At 36.2% G+C, this 21,113-nt stretch overlaps 1 protein-coding gene and 1 pseudogene across 6 annotated transcripts in view; both read left to right on the forward strand.

Moving 5' to 3' along the window:
• Positions 1-21,113, forward strand: part of LOC138173823 (echinoderm microtubule-associated protein-like 1) — a 316,335-nt gene that overhangs the window by 252,835 nt on the left and 42,387 nt on the right. For all 6 annotated transcript variants that reach the window (XM_069103910.1, XM_069103913.1, XM_069103912.1 and 3 more), the window contains 2 exons: positions 8,898-9,052; positions 19,559-19,684. In XM_069103910.1, the coding sequence (XP_068960011.1) occupies positions 8,898-9,052; positions 19,559-19,684 (281 nt within the window). The remainder of the gene's footprint in view (positions 1-8,897; positions 9,053-19,558; positions 19,685-21,113) is intronic.
• Positions 5,716-6,406, forward strand: LOC138173826 (ribose-phosphate pyrophosphokinase 2 pseudogene; annotated as a pseudogene).

Consider the following 21,113-nt stretch of genomic DNA (forward strand, 5'->3'; position numbering starts at 1 on the left):
GAAATTATTACAAGTAGCCAGAAAGAAACAATTCAAGTATTGTGGAGCCACAGTCAGGATAATACAAGATTTAGCACCTTCTACGTTAAAGGATCAGAGGACTTGGAATATGATATTCTGGGGGGGGGCGGGGGGAGCAAAGGAGGTAAGATAAAAACCAAGAATCACTTACCCAGCAAAACTGAGTATAATCCTTCAGGGGAAAAAATGTATATATTAAGTGAAGTAGACAACTTTCCAGCATTTTTTTTTTTTGCTTTTTGGAGGGCAATTGGGGTTAAATGACTTGCCCAAAGTCACACGTCTGGCAAGTGTGTCAGGTGTCTGAGGTCGCATTTGAACTCATCCTCCAGACTCCAGGGCAGGTGCTCCATTCACTGCGCCACCTAGCCGTCCCCAACTTTCCAGCATTCTTGATGAAAAAACCAGAGCTGAATAGAAAATTTGACTCAAGAGAAGCATAAAAAGGTAAACAGGAAAGGGAAATCAGAAGGGATTTAATAAGTTTACTGTTTCTGTTTATTCCTACATGGGAAAATGATATTTGTAACTCATAAGACCTTTCTCATTATTAAAGTAGTTAGGAGTATATATAGACAGAGGACACAGGTGTGAGTTGAATATGAAGGTATGATATCTAAAAAAAAATAAAATTAAGGAGCGATAGAGGAATGTAGTGGGAGAAAGAGAGAGGGAGAGGTAGAATGGAGTAAATTTTCTCATATAAAAGAGTCAAGAAAAGCCTTTACAGTGGAGGAGGAGAAGGGGAAAGTGAGAGGGAGTGAGTAAACCTTACTTTCGGTTCAAAGAGGGAATAAATGCAGTTGGGGATAGAATTCCATCTTACCCAACAGGAAAGTAGGAGGGGAAGGGGATAGAAGAAGGGAGGAAATGATAGAAGGGAGGGCAAATTAGGGGAGGGGGCAATCAGAAGCAAAGCACTTTTGAGGAGAGACAGGGTGAAAAGAGAGAATAGAATAAATAGAAGGGGGAATGGGGTGGAGGGAAATACAGTTAACAATAGTAATTGTGAAAAAAAATTTGAAGCAAGTTTCTATGATAAAAGCCTCATTTTTCAAACATATAGAAAACAGTCAGATTTATAAATTTAAAGGCCATTCCCCAAATAATAAATGATCAAAAGATATGATCGGTTTTCAGATGCTTCAATGAAAGCTATCTATAGCCATATGAAAAAATACCCTAACTCCCTATTGATTGGAGAAATGCAAATTAAAGCAATTCTGAAGGACCACCTCACACCTATTGGATTGACTTTGGCCATAGTTTCAAATTGCTCAACAGAATTGTTGAATCAATTCGTAACTCCACCAACAGTACATTAATGTCTCATTTTCCCCACTTCCCCTCCAACATTTGTCATTTACCTTTTCTGTCCTGTTAGCCAATGCAATAGGCAATACTCTTTGACCTAGAAATACCACTAGTAGGTCTATATCCCAAAAGAGGTAAAAAAAAAAAAAGGCAAAGGACATATATATAATATGCAAAAATATTTATAGCAGTGAATGACTAAGTTATTCTCACAATACAACAATCCAAGTCAACTCTGAAGGACTTATGATAAAAAATGCTATCCATCCCCAGATAAAGAGCTGATCATATCTGAATACACATTGAAGCATACTTTTTTTTACTTTCTTAGGGTTTTTTTGAGTTTTTTGTCTATGTTTTCTTTCACAGTGTGACTATTATGGAAGTGGAATTTTAGGAAGTATTACTACACATGTATAACCTATATCAAATTTGCTTGCCTTCTCAATGGGGGAGGGGGCTTAGAGAAGGAGGAAGGGAGAGAATTTAGAACTCAAAGTTTTAAAAACAAATGTTAAAAATTGTTTTTACATGTAACTGGGGGAAAATAAAATTTTAAAAATTAGTAATTTTTTTTAAAAGAATAGTTTCTACACAGGGAGTTCCCTATACCAGAGACAATTAGTGTTGCAGTAGATTCAGATAGGAAGACTTGAGTTAAAATTTGACCTCGGATAATCACTAGTGTGTCACACTTAGTGCAAGCTACCTAACCTTTGTTTGTTTCAGTTTCCTCAACTATAAAATGGGGATAATAACAGCACTTGTTTTTCAGGCTTATTTTGAGGATCAAAGAAAATAATACTTGTAAATGTGCTCAGCATGGTGCCTAAGAAATAGTAGGTGCTATGTAAATGTTTATTCCGTTCCATTTCCCACCACTTCTTCCCCACCAAAGATATCACAGATCTGGACCAAATAGAAATCTTAAAATATTTACTCAAAAATTCCAGTGAAACTATAAAGAAATAAATTTTTTAAATCTACAGTTACATAGTTATTCAATTCAGTGAACATTTAATGAACACCTACTGTGTGAAGTGTACAGTTATCAAATTTATATTGCAGGAATTCTTAGAATTACATATTCAAACCATAATAAAGATGATATGAGATAAATTCTTTGATATATCCTTACTTTGATACCTGTGTTCAGATCATAACCCATCAGTGCCTACCTATCCTTTGCAGCCCTACTCTATCCTCCTGTAAATTTTTTTTGGTTGTTTTTTTAAGTGACTTGCCCAAGGTCACACAGCTAGTTTTTTGTATTGTGTCCGAGGTCAAACTTGAACCCAGGTCCTCCTGACTCCAGGGCCAGTGCTCTATTCACTGTGCCACCTAGCCACCCCTCCTCCTGTAAATTCTACCCTGGAGAACCACCCAACATTCTAGACGGCCTTCCTCTTGATCTCTTAACATTGTATAGATACCAATGAAATACATGAGCTATATATAATTTATCCCTCCTCACTTCCTGACAAATTCATCTCTTTTTCTTGTCATACATCTCTCTATTGATCTCCTTTATGCCACTTCTGCAAAATATTATATTAAAATATTATAGCCTGCTTGAACCCAACATGTGCTACTCATTTAGTGGATCCTCAACTTTAATTATGGAGTGACTGCTATTCCATGATTTGTAGACATGTAAAATCAGAGTATTATTGCTAATTTTAAAAAATACAGGCTTTTGTTTAAGGAAAAAGTTTGGAATAATTAAAAGTACTTTGTGTTTTCCTCCAATCAATCCAGTTCACACTTTTGTATTTATCATATGCCATGTCTTTCTGTGATGTGTATACTGATGGTCCATCTAAATGCATATCACAATCTGGGTAATGGGCTTTCTTCATTGGTTTTTCCTATGTGACCACTTAGTCCAAACTCATGAAATATAATGAATCTCATTTAGGAGACTGTAATGTTCTAGGACTTGATGCAATTACCATGGTGTCATCGAGAAACAGGAGCATCTGGAAAACTTCACCATCTAGAGGGAGTTCTTCTACTTGGACTCTGCACAAGACACCCTCTGTGATCTGACAAACAGTTTTAATAAGCATATGTCTCCCTGTTTGATACTTTGATTCATATTAATAATCAGAGGGATCCTTGAACAAAGTTCTCTGCTTTTGCATCTTTCAAAGAATCTTTTGTGATTTTTGATTTATCAACAGAAAATCTGTTAGAAGAGAAACATTTTTGCCATATGAAATCGAATGTTTTTTATAATCATCAAACAATAATCACAGTGGAATCTTGTATTCTCTAGATTCTTCATTCAGTTGTATGATATAGATTTTGGGGGACTGGGACATTAGAATCTATGTATGCTTACTCCATTGTCATCAAGGAGAAAAATGTTACAAAAATCTTTTCTATTTTTATGTTTGTTACATTCCTTCCAGTTTCATCCTTAAAAGCCCCAATATGATTGCAATATGATTGTGGTAAGTTGGGTCTCTTACACAGCTTTTGGTACACTAATTTTTTCCTTCTACTTCTTGCTGTTTTATGAAGTAAAACTACTCAAAAAATCTTCAACTCTTCTGTAAGATTTTATTTAGTTTTTCTTACTTAAAAAAAATCTTATTGGCACAGTGAATAGAGCACCGGCCCTGGAGTCAGGAGGACCTGAGTTCAAATTTGGCCTCAAACACTTAACACAAAAACTACCCATGTGACCTTGGGCAAGTGACTTAACCCCAATTGCCCTCCAAAAAGCAAAAAAAAAAAAAAGTCTTATTAATGCCTGTTGTTTTTGCTTCACAGTCACTTTTGACTAGATCTTCCTTGCCTCCAGCACATATTTTCCTCTCAGTGAGGCCTCTCTGGTAACAAACAAAAACGGTTAAAAACCATCCTGTGCAATGGCCTTTCCTGTTGTTATAGACTACACACTATCCTCAGGCCTATATATCACAAATATTTTCTTCCAGAAAAAAGTTGGGAGGTGCTAGATATAGCAGGTATTACATAATACCATGAAAAAATTAAATGGCTTGTGTTTTTAAGATATAGTTCAGGCTTCATCACTTGCCTGGACTGTTGTAATAGCCCAATAAATGATCCCCCTGCTTCCAGGTTCTTGCCTCTCTAATCCTTCTCAACACAGATGCCAAATTATTCCTCCTAAAGCATAGATGTGAGCACATTAGTTCATTGTTCAAAAATCTTCAATGGCCCTCCACTGTTTCTAGCATCAAATACATTTTCTCCACCATGGCATTTAAAGCACTCTATTGCATGACTTCAGTCAACTTTTCTAAACTAATTTCATATTACTTCCTGTTACAAACTCTACATTCCAGCCAGACTGACTTACTAGCTTTTATTGAACTTGGCATTCCATTTATTGTCTCTGTGTCTCTGTAAAGGCTGTCCTGAATCCCTTGAATGCTCTGTCTCCTCACCCTTTTCAGAATCCCTAGTCTTCTTCAAAGGTCAGCTCAAGTATCACCTCCTACTCAAAATAATGTAGTTTTATTATCCTTATTGTTAATGCCCTCTCCCTTCTCATTACTTCGTGTTTATTTATCTATACATGTTGTATCCCCACAGGAAAGGGTAGGCTTTCAGAGGATAGAGACTTTTTCATTTTTTGTCTTTGTATCTTTAACACTAAAAACATTGTATTGCACACAGTAGGTATTCGATTAATATTTGTTTAATTCAATTAAATTATTAGGTACCTAGGTTGTAAGGCAATGGTAATGCTAAGAATAGAAGAAGATGGCGAGGGGAAAAAAAAGCAAACTTGATCTGTTTGACATTTTAACCTAGGCCGTTCCCTTCCTCTCTTCACTTCCCAGAGAGTACTCTGAAAATTAGCTCCTTCCTTCAGAAGATGATACCTAAGAAAGCAAAAAAAACCCATGAACTCCATCTTTATCCCCTTTTTATCATTTCTCATGGAGTAAAATGTAGAGGAGTTATTGATTCATGGGAACTGAGTTACCACATGACTTACAGGCCATCTACTTTAACCCTCAGCTACAGGTAGATTTCATTTGTTTTCTTGAAGTTCCCTGGGTCTCCCATCTCCTCCCACCCTGGCTCCCACCACCAGCAGAAACAGCAGCCGCTGTTGGCTCTGCCGCCCCCCTGCCAAACACCCACCATACCCAACATCATGCTGTTCAGCGGCAGCTCACACCAGGACCTTTTCCAGAAAGTGGCGGACAGGCTAGGGCTGGAACTGGGCAAGGTGGTCACCAAGAAATTGAGTAACCAGGAGACCAGTGTAGAAATTGGTGAAAGTGTGAGAGGAGAAGATGTTTACATCATCCAGAGTGGCTGTGGGGAAATTGATAACTTGATGGAACTTCTCATTATAATCAATGCTTGCAAGATTGCATCATCATCCAGGGTAACTGCAGTGATCCGTGTTTTCCATATGCGCGACAAGATAAAAAAGACAAGAGTCATGCTCCAATTTCTGCAAAATTTGTGGCTAATATGCTTTCAGTGGCCAGGGCTGATCACATCATCATGATGGATCTCCATGCTTCTCAGATACAGGGGTTTTTTGATATTCCATTGGATAACTTGTATGTAGAACCTGCAGTCTTGTAATGGATTCAAGAAAATATTTCAGAATGGAGGAATTATATCATTGTGTGCCCAGATGTTGGTGGAGCTAAAAGAGTGACATCAATTGCTGACACACTCAATGTGGAGTTTGCTTTGATTCACAAAGAAGGCAAATGAGGTAGACAGGATGGTTTTGGTCGGCAATGTGAAGGATCGTGTGGCCATCCTTGTGGATGACATGGCAGATACATGTGGCACGATATGCCATGCTGCAGATAAATTACTTTCTGCTGGAGCCACCAAAGTTTATGATATTTTGACTCATGGGATATTCTCTGGACCAGCTATTTCCAGGATTAATAATGCTGCATTTGAGGCTGTGGTGGTCACAAATACAATTCCACAGGAGGACAAAATGAAGCACTGCTCTAAAATCCAGGCTATTGACATTTCAATGATATTGACTGAAGCAATACGGAGAACACACAATGGTGAATCTGTGTCTTATTTGTTCAGTCATGTTCCACTATAACTCCAGATTATGGTTTTTCTGCAGGCTGAGTACAAGTCTATTTTTGTTTTAGTTATTGGGACTCAACAGTATGATAATTAATGTTTATTAAAACTTCATTTGTGTGTGTGTAGCAGCAAGCACCCCAGCGTCCCTAGGTTGGCTGCCCATACAGGTTCTTGGATCTGCTTTGTTAAAGGAAAGCAACTCAAAATGGGTTAACAAGCTTACTTTAATCAGTCAAATATGTATCATTTACCTAGTTTAGGGAGAAAAGGTCAGCACCCTGAACTTCAGAATATACAGACAGAATAATCAAGACAGAAACAGATCAAGTAGACAGATTTCCAAACTGTCCAACCATTACATCCATACCCAGTCAACATCTGGGTTTTTCAAAGCCGAGGCTCAACAACGGCTTCCCTGAATCCAGATCAAATCACAGAACACTTCTCAAAGTGAGCCCCAAAACAAGGCCTCACATCAGAGCTTATATAGCCTTCTCCAGGCTCAGAGAATGTAACAACCTTTTGGACCCACTGGCCAATCAAAAAGTATCTACTGAAAAACAAGCCTCCTACCCCAGGCTCCAGGTGCACTTTAACCTAGGGGCAGGGAAGATCTTTAAATTTACATTCCCATTACAGTGTGAATTGAGATTCCTTTTTCCCTCTCCAACCTTTCCAGCCTTCTTAACCTTTCCTTCCCGTTACCCTCCCCCCTTTTTTTTTCTTTTTTAGTGAATTGGCTTGTATGGGAAATGTCTGCATTTTGCTTTGGTCTGGCAGATAACTTTTTCCTGTACTCTTACATTACATTGGAGGTGCAATTGTAAGAGTGTAATTACATTTCAGAAGTTTTTGAATTTTATGTATCTGGGTTCATCAAAGGTAACCCTGTTTTAAAGCATTTCATGTATTTTATTTAATAAAAATGCCTATGCACACTTGGGTAAAACCCCTGCTATATAGAATTAGACCTTTATTTCAGAATAAACATTATTTTAAAGAATTGTAGGATACCTTGAATGCTGACTTTTTTGTTAGTTGGAGTTCAAATTGATTTCTTGAACTTTACCTAGTTTAAACAAAGTTTTTATCAGCTTAATGATAAAAGGTATATAATGATAAATGTAAGTTACAGTGAATTCCTGTGCTGTAATAGTGTGTACAACAGTTTGATACTCCAGAATAAAGATTAAATAATTATTGTAAATGGTCAAATGTATCACATTAAATTGACCAATTTGCTGATAGAAATTTGTAGACAAATCAGTTAAGGACAATGTAGTATAAATTAATGTAGTTTTATGTATCACATTTAAGTTGACTGTCATATTGCTGTAAATTTCTGCTCATTGTTTCTGAAAAAATATTTCCATGTCAGAAAATTCCATAATTATTTCTGGCATTAGAATTATTTAGAAATTTCTATATATAATCTGTGTCAGACTCTAATCTCTAAATTAAATGGTCTGACAAATTCTGACTGTTATAGTGCATTACAAATTGAAAAGGGAAATTGCACAGAAAATCCCAACTCTTTAAAAATGCACACTCCATTCTGTCTTATAGTACTGTTTTATATAGCATTTAGATGCAACTTTTGCTTCTTTTTTTTTTTGCAGCCAAGAAAAATTGGTATTTCAATGATTGGATTCCAAATCACTGAACTTTCAAATCATTAAATATAGAGTAATGTATGGTCACACTTGACTAAGGCAATATTTAGGACTTAAATCCACTAAACCTATTCAGTCTTTTAATTTTTCTCTTTGACATGAGTAAAGTTTGGAATCATTAGGACTATTAAATGTATGTTTATATAATGCCACTTGCCCTTATTTGTGGTTCTGTCTGCTTGTGTTATTTGTAGTCTAAAATAGCAGTTGATTCATTAAATCATCCCTGAGTTAAAACATTTACCTAGAAGGCAGTAATAAAGGAAATCTGGAAAAAAGTGTTTGTTGAAGCTCCCTGGGAATGGAGATGCCGAAGGTTCTCTTGACTACCTGCTTGATGATCCCTTACAATGAAGATAATTTTTCTTATGTCAATTGATTCTTTGTACAGTAAGCCTTTTTTCCTCTTACGCAGTTCCAAAAAACACTGAGTACTTTATCATGTACGGTATTAGATGCCTGGGAAGTAGATACCTCTATGGAGTAGAAAGAGTGCTAGACTGTACTCAGGAGTTTTGGTTTCACGTATCGGTTTTGACATTTGTTAACAGTGCAATCACAAGCAAATCGCTAAACCTTTCTGAATGTCACTCACCTCCTAAATAAAATGGGAATAATAATAGTTGTATTACCTTCCTCAAACAAGTATTATGGGGAAAGCACTTTCTAAACCATGAAGTACTATATAAATGTAAGTTACAGTGAATTCCTATGCTGTAATAGTGTATACAACAGTTTGATACTCCAGAATAAAGATTAAATAATTTTTGTAAATGGTCAAATGTATCACATTAAATAACATCCTAATTACCTTTTTCTTTGTCTGTGTAGGTACAAATCGAATAAGCTATGCAGTCCAAGGGGCCCATGAGGGAGGCATTTTTGCACTTTGTATGCTAAGAGATGGCACACTGGTGTCAGGAGGAGGAAAAGACAGAAAACTTATCTCTTGGAATGGAAACTATCAAAAACTTCATAAAACAGAGGTTAGACTATAGAGATTTTAACGTAAGGTTCATTTTGAACACAGAAGTGCCTTTTTAACATAGACTCACTTTATAATCCTTGAGCCCTTAATGCAGTTGTTTCAGAAGGAAAAATTGTATGCCCTCATAACCATGGGGAAGTTAAATTGGGATAACATATATGATTTTTTTTGAAATCATAGTTTGGAGATTTAGTGTAACTAATAAATCTTTAAAATTTGAAGTTGTTATAAATTTATTATTTCTAAAATAGCTATAATAAAATGAACTATCAATTTAAATGTGGTAATTATTCCTATTTTGTCAAATCTGTGCAAAAAATTTCGACTATTTTCACTTTGTAGATATTATTACCTCCTCTGACCAAACTCCTTTCTTAACAATAACTTAATTCTGTGATTTATTTTATCATCTTAAGGCTGTTTAATACAATTTTATGCTCCAACAAGAATTTTAACAAGTAATTTTATCTTCTTTCTGCATATTAATCAAATGACTTCCCTCATACTCAGAAAAGATGTGAACCAGGTACACAGCAGTATCAAAGGAAAAATAGATCCTGTTTACCCCAAAGAGGTTCTGAGGGGGAGGATATAATGGGGAAATTAGAGAAGTAAGGTTTCACCACAAGGATTCATTGTACATTAGAATCTATTAGAGCAAATTCTGTGTAAGTTTTCAGATTCTTTGGTTGTACTGAAATTTTGTTATGTTTCAGCTTTTCTTTTTGGAAATTTCCCAGGAAGAACTCTGAATGGGTCATTGCCTTGTAAGACAGTGGACAACAGTGGGAGCAAAAACAAATCTACAAAAGCTTGATGATAATAATGACATAATAATAACAATAGCTAGTATATATATATTTGATTTTTGGAGGGCAGTTGGGGTTAAGTGACTTGCCCAAAGTCACAGGCTAGTAAGTGTGTCAAGTGTCTGAGCCAGATTTGAACTCAGGTCCTCCTGACTCCAGGGCCGGTGCTCTATTCACTGCGACACCTAGCAACCCCAGTAGTTAGTATTTACAGAGTGCTTTAAGCTTTCCTAAGGACTCTCTTTATACATATAAAACCTCATTTGATTCTCACAATAACTCTGTAAGATAGTTGCTATTATTATGACCAGGTATGAGAATGCTAGTTATTATTATTATTATTATTATTATTATCACCATCATCATCATCTTTGTGGGGAAGTTGCCATTCCATCTTAGAATCTGTAATAGAGGAGAGGAAAGGTGAGCATAGTCTATCATGTACCTTAGATTTTAGAACAGCAGAGATCAGAGGGTTCAGAAAAAGAACAGGTTGGATCCTATAGACTAAAACTCAATAGAAGAAGGTAGTAATGGTCTAGAAGGTAGAAGGTCTAGAAACCTATTAACAGTGAAATTCTGAAGACTTAAAGAGAAACAGTTCTGATGAAGAAAAAGCTAGTTATCTAAAGAGACCAATGTGGTTATAAAGAGAATAACTTTCTACACATTCACTTCTTATTTTGTATTTTTCCTTCCAAGGCAAAAATAATCTTTGGAATAGAAAAGACGAAACAAAAAATAGCTAATAGGGAATTGATAATCCAGGGAAATAACATGAGAGCATTTAGCTGTTTTAAATGAGTTCAAGTCATTGGACTCAAATAGATTGCATTGTGAGGTAAAACTGACAGATGTGATTGCTGAACATTGAAACTCTCAGTGATCTTTAGACTCTTGTGGAGAACCAGAGAAGTATGGCAGCACTGAAGAAAAAAAATCTCATAATTTTTTAATTATGTAAAGAATAGAGTCTAGAAACTATTAGCCAATGAGCTTGACTTTGATTCCTGACAGAATTCTAGAACATATTAAAGAAAACATATAGAAAAATAAAGTGATCTTGAAGTGACTATATTATTTTTTGATGTTGTTACTGACTGACTGGTAGATCATTGGGGATGTTTTAGATATAGTTTACTTAGTATTTTAGCAAATTGTTTTTACAAAGTTCCTCATGCTTTTCTTGTGCACAGAATGGAGAGAACAGGGATTGATGATAGTGTTGTTGTTCAGTCATTTTCAGTCATGTCTGACTCTTTGTGGGCCCATTTGGGGTTTTCTTGGCAAAGTCACTGGAGTTCACCATTTCCTTCTCTAGTTCATTTTACAGATAAGGGAAACTGAGGCAAAAAGTTAAGTGACTTGCTCAGGGTCACGTAGCTAGGAAATAACTGAGGCCATATTAGAACTCAGGAAGATGAGTCTTTCTGACTCCTGGCCCATCACTCTATCCATTGTACCACATAGAAAACTTCATTCCTTGACTGGGAAACAAACCCGGACTACAACAGTAAGAGTGCTGAATTCTATGATAGTAGAATTTTCTATTTGGAATGGCTGAATAAATGGACCTTGGGAGTAGTAATGGCACTGTAGCCTGGCACTCTATTCCCTGTGCCACCTAATCCATCCAGTTTTTCAGTGTCAGCCTGAAAGGAGGTTCTTATTAATGTCCCAGAGAGATTTGCTGTTGACTATTTTTATCATTGACTTAAAGTCATAATGTGTTTATCATATTTTCAGAATGCACAAAACTTGGAGTGATAGCTAACACATTGGATGACTAGAATCTTGATGAGCTGGAAGACAAAAGGATAATAATAAGATTACATTTCTAAGAATAAGGTTTCTTTCTTGTGTTCAGAAAAATCAATCATAGATTCAAGATGGAAGAGGTTTAATTAGATCAGGGCTTCTTAAATTTTTTCCACTTAAGACTCCTTTTCATGTTTTGGCAGCATTTGTTGTGTCATGTGGCCTGAGAGAATGCACAGTGCAAAGTGCACATGCTTTGTGTTCAGAACCAAGGGTGCAACTAAATTGTGAGATGCAACACCAGCAAATGCTGTTAAAAACACATTGGATTCATTACACATTTGATTTTTAATTAATTTTTGGTCATCATGTGTTCAAAGACCTTTTACTGTTGCCAAATTTTTTGTGACTCCATACAGGGTCACAACCCACAGTTTAAGAAGTGCTAGAGATAGTCTTTTAGGGAAAAAAAACTTAATTGTTTTGTTTTGGTTTTTGGTTTGTTGTTTTTTGTTTGTTTGTTTTTTGAGGGGGAAAGGCAAGGCAATTGGGGTTGTGACTTGCCCAAGGTCACACAGCTAGTAAGTGTGTCAAGTGTCTGAGGCCAGATTTGAACTCATGAAGATGACCCTTCCTTCAGGTCTGGCAATCTGTTCCCTGTGCCACCTAATCCATCTGGTGTAGGTATTCTCTGGTACCAAAAGAAATAGCTTCCTATTCTGGGTCTAGGAAGTGTATAGTATAATTCACTTGAGGATAATTCTAATCTCTTACTTACTCCTACGTGCCCAAGAATCCAGTTGAATTTGGGTGTTTGGGGTGATTTTCATCATACTTCAATTAATGACATATCCCAAGAACTATTACTGTCTGACTACCAAAACATTTCATAGGCTGTGCAAAACAATTCTTCTGTAATGACCTAAAACTTTAGAATCCAGCAACTAATGCTCTAACTACTAGTTTTATAAAACCCCTTAATTCACAATTCAAATGTATGATCTTTGCTTTTCTTTCAAATCTAGAGCTGCTATAATTTTATTAAGGCTTTTTTTCCCTCCTCTTATTGAAACTGTCATCATTTGCTAACTTCTTTATATACTCAAAATCAAAAACGTGATAAAATTTCTAATAGTTCTTTCCAGCTGCTAGAGAATCACCAGGTATTTTCCCTGGAACTATATTAATGCCTTTAAATAAAATTTCAATTAAACACACTTATAAGTGTGCTCATATGGGCACATAATATGGTTAGCACAAAATCATAAAAGCTTATAATTATGAAAACACACACAAAACATTTGGTTTTCATCAGTGTGGGAAACTTTTGGTATGGGAACTCCCTCTACCAATGTAGGTCACAACCCATTTATGTTTTCCTAGAGAAGTCCTAGGCTGTAAACCTGAAACTTTTAAGAGGGTAAGTGGTTTTCCCAGGTCACCCAGCAAGTACACATCAGGTAAGACTTAAACCCAGAATTCTATCCACTATGCCATACTACCTCTTACAAAAAACTTTCAGTTTATAGTTCCCTGAATTTTTAGATGTAAACTTTTCTAAATTTATATAAATCTTGCAGTATCTATAAAACAGAACTTATGCATCCTTAAGGAGGCTACAATATATGGTACTTGAAAACCACAATTCACCTTTTATAATATTTTTCTGTATCCCAATTTTTATATCCCAAATATTTTGTAATATTTTTCTGTATCCCAAATCCCAATTGCCTGCTTTTAAGGATAGATAACAGGTTGCCAGGATTCTCTCATGTAGAAGGACCTTTTAGTTGACTGTTAAGATTTTGCAGCCCAGTATGAAAAGTTTTTGTGATTCCTGGGACAATCATGCCATACCGACAAACTCAAGTTCTCTTTTCTGCCTTACCTGACTCTTGAATTTCTGGTTATCTCCTTAAGTCATCATAACCCACATAAATATTAACATATGAATATACCATTTCTCATTCATATTTTCCTGCCTGTGCTTGTGCTCTCACACATCAAAGATGTGACCTAAAAAAAAAAAAAAGCATGAACTACCACCACCACTGCCTACAGAATAGCTCTTTTCCATTTAATTAGAGCATTTGGACTTAGAGAAACAAATATCTTCTACTCCTACCTAAATGCCTTTTTACTCTGACCCTATGTAAACATCCCTCTTAGCATACAGGACCAATGAAAAGATTAATTTCCTTCTGTTCAAATTCTTCTCCTTATTGCTAAACTATCTCCTCTTTCAAACAGGTAGTCTTCACCTCTGTAAGGCAGCAGCTAGGTGGCACAGTGAATAGACACTGGGCCTGGAGTCAGGAAGACCTGAGTTCAAATATGACTGCAGACACTTCCTAGCTGTGTTACCGTGAGCAAGTCACTTAACTTCTCTTTGCCTCAGTTTCCTCAGCTGTAGAAAAGGGATAATAAAAGTACCCACCTCACTTGGTTAGTGTAAGAATTATAACATGAAATTTGTAAAGCACTTAGAACAGAGCTTAGTACTTAGCTTCCTGAAAGAGTCCACACTGTTTACCGTATTCAAATTTGGTGCTCATGGGCTCCATTCATCGCATCAGATGTGACCCTGTAGATGTTATCTGTCAGTGGGTAGTGATGTTGGCATAGGTATCCTGCCAAATATGATTCTGTTTGTGATGCCAAACTATTACTACTATAATCCCTATTCACTATTTTGCTTTCTCTGCCACATCTCATAGAAATCCAGTCACAGTCACACAGTAGCAAACATGAAGAATTTCCTTCCACTGCATATCTACAGCAAGTAGCTATGGCAATTAACTCATTGTGCTAACACAACACAACTCTGCTCTTTCCCTAGTCAAAAAACAAGATGTTCATTAAGCCATACTCACTAATTTATTGTTGTCAGGCTTCCCATTACTCCTGTGGAATGTCATATCATACTTCTGAATCTCAGAAGCTCACCTTTGTTGTGGTCTGCTCTCAAGATATAACCATAATGTGATCAGGAAAGTCCCTACCCTTATTTTCAAGCAGAAGTAAGCTTCACACACTTGCTCCTCTTTCTCAGGGCCTCATCTCAGCCTTACACTCTTTTTTCACTTTGGAAGTGATCGATTCAGAACCAACATCTGTTTCTTAGAGTATGACTTATAAGGTAGTTTTAACAATGGTCTGTAATCACATAAAAAAAATAAATGTTCCTTGTGCATTTTCCTGGAGTACAGTGATAGCTCAGACTCATTAATTCTTCATTAGTATGAATTATCAAGAATTCTCCCAAACATGATATTTTTAAAAAATATCATTATCTAGACCAAGACTTCTTAAACTTTTTCCACTTGCTACTCCTTCAGGTCATGACCCACAGTTTAAGAAGCACTGAGCCAAACTGATCTAAACAATCTCTTGGAAAAAACAAAGCTTCAATCAGAAGCAGATAGGTTTTTTTAATTTATTTTTATTTTTTGCTTTTTTGGAGGGGGGAGGGAGGGCAGGGAAATTGGATTTAAGTGACTTGCCCAAGGTCACATGGTTAGTAAGTGTTAAGTGTCTAAGGCTCGATTTGAACTCAGGTCCTCCTTACTCCAGGACCAGTGCTCTATTCACTGTACCACCTAGCTGTCCTGATAGTTTTATATTTTTATAGGACTAGAATGCTTAAAGTTCTCAAATTATAAGGTCTATCTTTCTTTTTAGGGAGATCCCATTTGTTTAGTTATAGTAAACATGCTTTCAAATGACTTCACTGAAAATTCAGAGTATATAAAATGTTGAACACTTCATTAAACTATCTACTTGGGTCCTCTTCCAGTGACTCATCATGGAAGACCCTGAGTTCTCCAAGGCTATGCCAGTGGAATGCAAACTCTGGCAGGTCCTACCAAGCTGGAAAGGCTTTAAAACTGTGACAGCTGAGGGACTGTGCCTGTTGTCTGAGATCCAGCCCCACCAAGTTATGAGTGACTAATCCTTTAAACTCTCAAAACCTGTGAGCTATGTTGTTGGAAAGTTGCAATCTGTGATAGTGAAGAGATTGCCCACACTGACAAAATCACAAATAGTTGAAGAATTAAATTTTATTTATTATTTTTAAATTTATTTTATGTTATTTATTTTATTTCATTCATCTAATCTGATGAACCTGACAAATAATTTATCATTTTCATTTATACTGTTTAGAGTTATTACAACAATATTTTGCTAACACAAAGCAATGTAGTATTGCAGTCTAGAAAGATAAAGTGTATATCTCCATTATTGATACCTTTTGAAGGTAACTTTGGGTTCTCAACAGCGGAGTACAAGCTGTAATAGGTTCTATCAAGTTATAAAGTCTTCAAATACTTATTCTTGATCCAAAGATCAGGCTGTGTGAGTTCAGACATGGTTAGCCATTAGGTATCTACCAAGTGACTACAACAACTTATAAGCTATCTACTAATATATAGAGTGGGGATGAAAATCTGCATCAGTGAAAAATACAGAGGATTGTGGAAAGTAAAATGGATAATTTCGATCACATTATATTAAAAGGGGTTAGCACAAACAAAACCAATGCATCCATGATTAGAAGGAAAGCAGGGAACCGGGGGGCAGGGAATTTACAGCAAGTTTCTCTAATAAAGGTCTCATTTCTCAAATATATAGGGAACTGAGTCAAATTTATAAAAATAAGAGCTATTCCCCAATTAGTTAAATGATCAAAGGATATGATTATGTAGTTTTCAGATAAAGAAATCAAAGCTATCTATAGTCACATGAAAAAAATGTTCTAAATCATTATTGATTAGTGAAAGGCAAATTAAAGTAACTCTGTGGTACCACATCATACCTATCAGATTGGCTAATATGACAGAAAAGGAAAATGACAAATGTAGGAGGGGATGCGGAAAAATTGAGATACTAAAGCACTAAATAAGATACTAATACTAAAGTTGATGGAGTTGTGAACTGATCCAACCATTCTGGAAAACAATTTAGAATTATGTTCAAAGGGCTTTAAAACCTTACATAACCTTTGACCCAGCAATACCATTGCAAGGTCTATGTCCCAGAGAGATCCTCCCTCCCCCTAAAAAAGGAAAGACAAAGTACTTATATTACAAAAATATTTATAGCAACTCTACTGATGTAAATATAGTACATCATATATAGTATAGTAGTATATTCTTTGGTGGTGAAGAATTGCAAATTGAGGGGGATGCTCATCAGAAATGGTTGAACAAGTTGTGGCATGTGGCATGATTATGGTGGAATACTATTGTTCTATAAGAAATAATGGAACAGGATGGTTTCAGAAAGATCGGGGAAGACTTACATGAGCTGATGCAAAGTGAAGTAAGCAGAACCAGGAAAACTTTGTGCACAATAACAGTGACATTGTGGTGATGATAAAATGTGAAAGGCTTAGCTATTCTGATCAATATGATGATCCAAGACAATTCTGAAGGATTCATGATGAAAAATGGTATTCACCTTCAGAGAGTAAACTGATTAACTTTGAATATAAAGTATAGTTTTTTTTTTACTTCCTTTATTTTTCTTGATTTTTTTTTTACAACATGGCTAATAGGGCAATACATTTTGCATGATTTCACATGTATAATTGATGTATTGCTTGCCTTCTCAATGGATGGGGGGGTGACTAGAGGAAGGGAGAAAATTTGGAATTCAAAATCTTTTTAAAACAAATGCTGTGAATAAATAATAATTTTTTAAAAATCTCTATCAGTGGACAAAGAATTCACATGAATAAAATCAGTCAGTAGGCATTTATTAAGCATTATTCTGTGCCAGGAATTCTTAAATTCAAGAGCTAAAAAAAGAAAAGCAAAACAAGTTCTGCCCTCAAGGAGCTTACATTATAATAGGGGAAACAATATGTACACTTCTGGGTATGTACCAAACCCCTTCAAAAAACCTTTAAATTTTAATATTTATGTTTGCTATTAACATAATAATTCATATTACTCCAGTGCCTCTTTGATTTCATTGGTGTAAATATTCCCCTAAATAATGTGGAGTGCAACCTATCCATATCTGCCCATCCTATATAACTCTTTTCTGTATATGTCTGTACATTTGCCATAGTAGTCTTCCCCACAATGCCAGAGTTGGTATGATTCTGTTCAACCTGTATTATGCCAACTCTTGGTCATTGGACAAAGATCTTACATTTAGAATAACAATAGCTAAGATGCTAGTGTTTATAGATTTTCTGAAAACTATAGGATTTTTAGCATTGTTTGCTACCTCACTGCTAAAATGAAAGAGGCTCACAAAGGGCTGAAGGGGTAGTTTGTATTTTTTCATTTGTTTCATGACTTGCCATGGCCAAAGAATTCATTATCAAGTGATGAGTAGACATCACTGCTCATAAGCCAATGGAATGGGACCATATCATGGTGAAATATGATATGTGGGGGGAGAGGAGGAATCTTTGCAGCAGTAGCTGTGGTGATGGTCCCAGCCTGAACTTGAATTACAACAACTGCTCAGTGATGTCTGTGTCCTAGGTCATAGAGAGGCCAAGAGGAATTGCCTTAGCAACTGTTATAGCCACCTTTTCCTAAGGTAGCAGGTTTACCCATAAGTATGACTATGCTATCCTGTTCTACTTCCCAACTGAGGCTGTGGGAGTCATGGAGTCTAAGGTTTCGGTGACAATAGGGCTGGTACTATTATTATAGTCAGTCTACAAATGACAGAATTCAAAGCAGGAAAGAAGAAGTTGACCTTCCTCTTCAGCAAAGGAGCTGAGCAATGTACACTCCTGGCAAGCAAAAGGATTAAGCTTTGCTATTCACCTTCTCACTGTCCCCTCAGGGTTTCTAAAACTGTGGGCCATGATCCCATATGGGGTCATGAAAAATTTGGCAGCAGTAAAAAAGGTTTCTGAATGTGCATGTAACAACCAAAAATTAATGATGATTTTTAAATCATTATCATATCAATCATATATATGTATATGGATATATATATACATTATCATACATTAAATTATACATAAAAATAAAACACATAATGAATCCAAGGTATTTCTGGCAGCGCTGGCCCATGCAAGTTCACTGCAGCCTTAGTTCTGACCACAAAGCATGTGCACTTTACACTACTCATGCCCTCAGGACATGCATAGCCAAAGGAAAAAGGGGTGGTGAGTGGAAAAAGTTTAAGAAGCCCTGCTCTAAATCATGTGCCCTGTCACTGGACCCTAAGGAACACTGAGTCTTTCCACCTGCCCTACAGATTAATAAATAATTTTTTATTTATCCATTCAAGTGGACAATCTCCTGATAAATCTCTCTGTATTAGCTAAACTGGGCCTCAAATGGTAGATATAATCTGGGCTCAAAGCCTTTCCAGCATGGATCATTCACTTAACAGAGATTATGTTCCCTGGCCAAACTTTCAGGATTCCAGGATCACTTTGAAGCCACAAGGAAGCATATGGGTAGGATTTTGTGGAGCAGGATGTTTCTTATTTCTAAATATATATTATGATATATACACGTGTGTATATATATATGCATATATACACATGTGTGTGATACTGTAGTAACATACTATATTTAGTATATTAGTAATTAGTAATATACTATCATCTGTAAGTAAAAGTTCAAAGTATAAAATCAATAGCATTTCATAACATTAGGGTATGAACCAGAAAACTCTATAACTCCCTCCACTCACCCTGAAAAAAAGGCTCATTTTGTTGATTCTTTTAGAATCAACCATTTGGAACTTTCAGATAAGTAACATTTTAAAAATAATTTGGGGTTTTGATCATTTGGTCATTAATTCATCAAATATTTATTGAGTAAAGTGTGCCTCCTGGGAAAGCACCTGCCAGGCATTCAGATAATGAATACGAGACACATTTTAAATGGCTATATTTTGAGAATAACTTTATGAAATATTTAATTTTTGTCTTTATATGCCTCTTTTAAATGCAGATTCCAGAACAGTTTGGGCCAATAAGAACAGTAGCTGAGGGAAAAGGTGATGTTGTCTTGATCGGCACTACTAGGAATTTTGTTTTACAAGGCACTCTGTCAGGGGATTTTAACCCAATTACCCAGGTAAGTTTCAACCTGGGTAAGTCAACCAAATGTTTTATAATTTTAAGTTGTAATAGAATACACTGTGAGGCAGTGTACTATGGAAGTAAATCACTAGCCTGGAAATTAAGAAATTCAGGTCCTAGTTCCAGCTCTGGCCTCCTAACTTGCTGTGATTTGGCAGTCAGTCTTGTAACATTTCTGGGCTTCAGGTTCCTGACCTGTAAAATAGATAGATTAAACTAGTTGACCTCTAAGGTCACTTTCTGTGCTGAAATTCTGAGTCTAGAGAGAGTTAAGTTTCTAGTGATGTATCATTCCTCTCTGAGGCACCAACATGCCCTGGTTCTCTGCTGGTTCACCTTGGAGTTATCTTTGACTCTTCTCTTTCTCTAATCTAATCCATTACTAAGTCCTATTGATTCCCTTTCTGCAATGTGTCTTGCATCATCCATTGCTCTCCATACCCACTGCCACTCTCCTGAAAAATTTCTCACCACCAACTGCCTAGGTGTTGGTACAATAGTCTGTTTAGTGTTAGGGGTTATTCTAGCCTCCCATCTTACCTTCCCAATGTATCCTTCATATACTGCCAGAATAATCTCTTTATGCATGAATCTGGTCTTATTAATTCCTCTAAAAATCATCAGTGGCCTAATCAGTGGTTTAACAAGTAAAATTCAGACTGTTCTGTTTAACATTAATGCCCCTCTCACTCCTCCAATCTGGATCCACCCCACTTTGTTTTATCTCACAGATGAATCTCAGGTCTGCAGAGCAAGGATGCATCTTATCTTAGATAAGTCCTTTTTACATACTATTTGTTCCTGCTGAAATGGACAATTCTCTGACCCCCAACTACAAACTGTGTTCACATGTCTTTACTCAAGATATTCAATTTATCTAGAATGCTCTCCTTCCCCTTCTTTAGAATTCCTACCCATCTTTTAAAACCCAAATCAAATGCCTTCTCTTCTATAAAGCCGCCTCTGATCCCCTCCACCAACAATATCTCATAAAGTACTTTGTTTTGTAATTCTTTAATGTACTTAATATGTAATATTGAGTATTATGTTTATCTGTGTTGCTGTCTATTCCCTCTACTACACTGTAAGATTTATAAATTCAGGGAGCATCCCTTATCTAAACTTAAAATCTCCACCAGTGCATAACACAATGGATTTATAATATGTTTTTGTTACTGTCTAGTTTCAGATGATAAGTGCTTCTACTACCTACTTCACAGGGTTGTTGTAAGAAAAACACTATAGGGGCAGTCCACTGGCCCTGGAATCAGGAAGACCTGAGTTCAAATGTGACCTCAGACACTTAACAGTTACTAGCTGTGTGACTTTAGGCAAGTCACTTAACCCCCATTGCCTGGCCTTCCTCCCAAAAAAAGCGAAAGAAAGAAAGAAAGAAAGAAAGAAAGAAAGAAAGAAAGAAAGAA

Source organism: Petaurus breviceps, unplaced genomic scaffold (assembly GCF_028583685.1).
Source record: "Petaurus breviceps papuanus isolate PSGF00001 unplaced genomic scaffold, PetGlider_PUasm1.0 65, whole genome shotgun sequence".
Taxonomy (NCBI): Eukaryota; Metazoa; Chordata; class Mammalia; order Diprotodontia; family Petauridae; genus Petaurus; species Petaurus breviceps.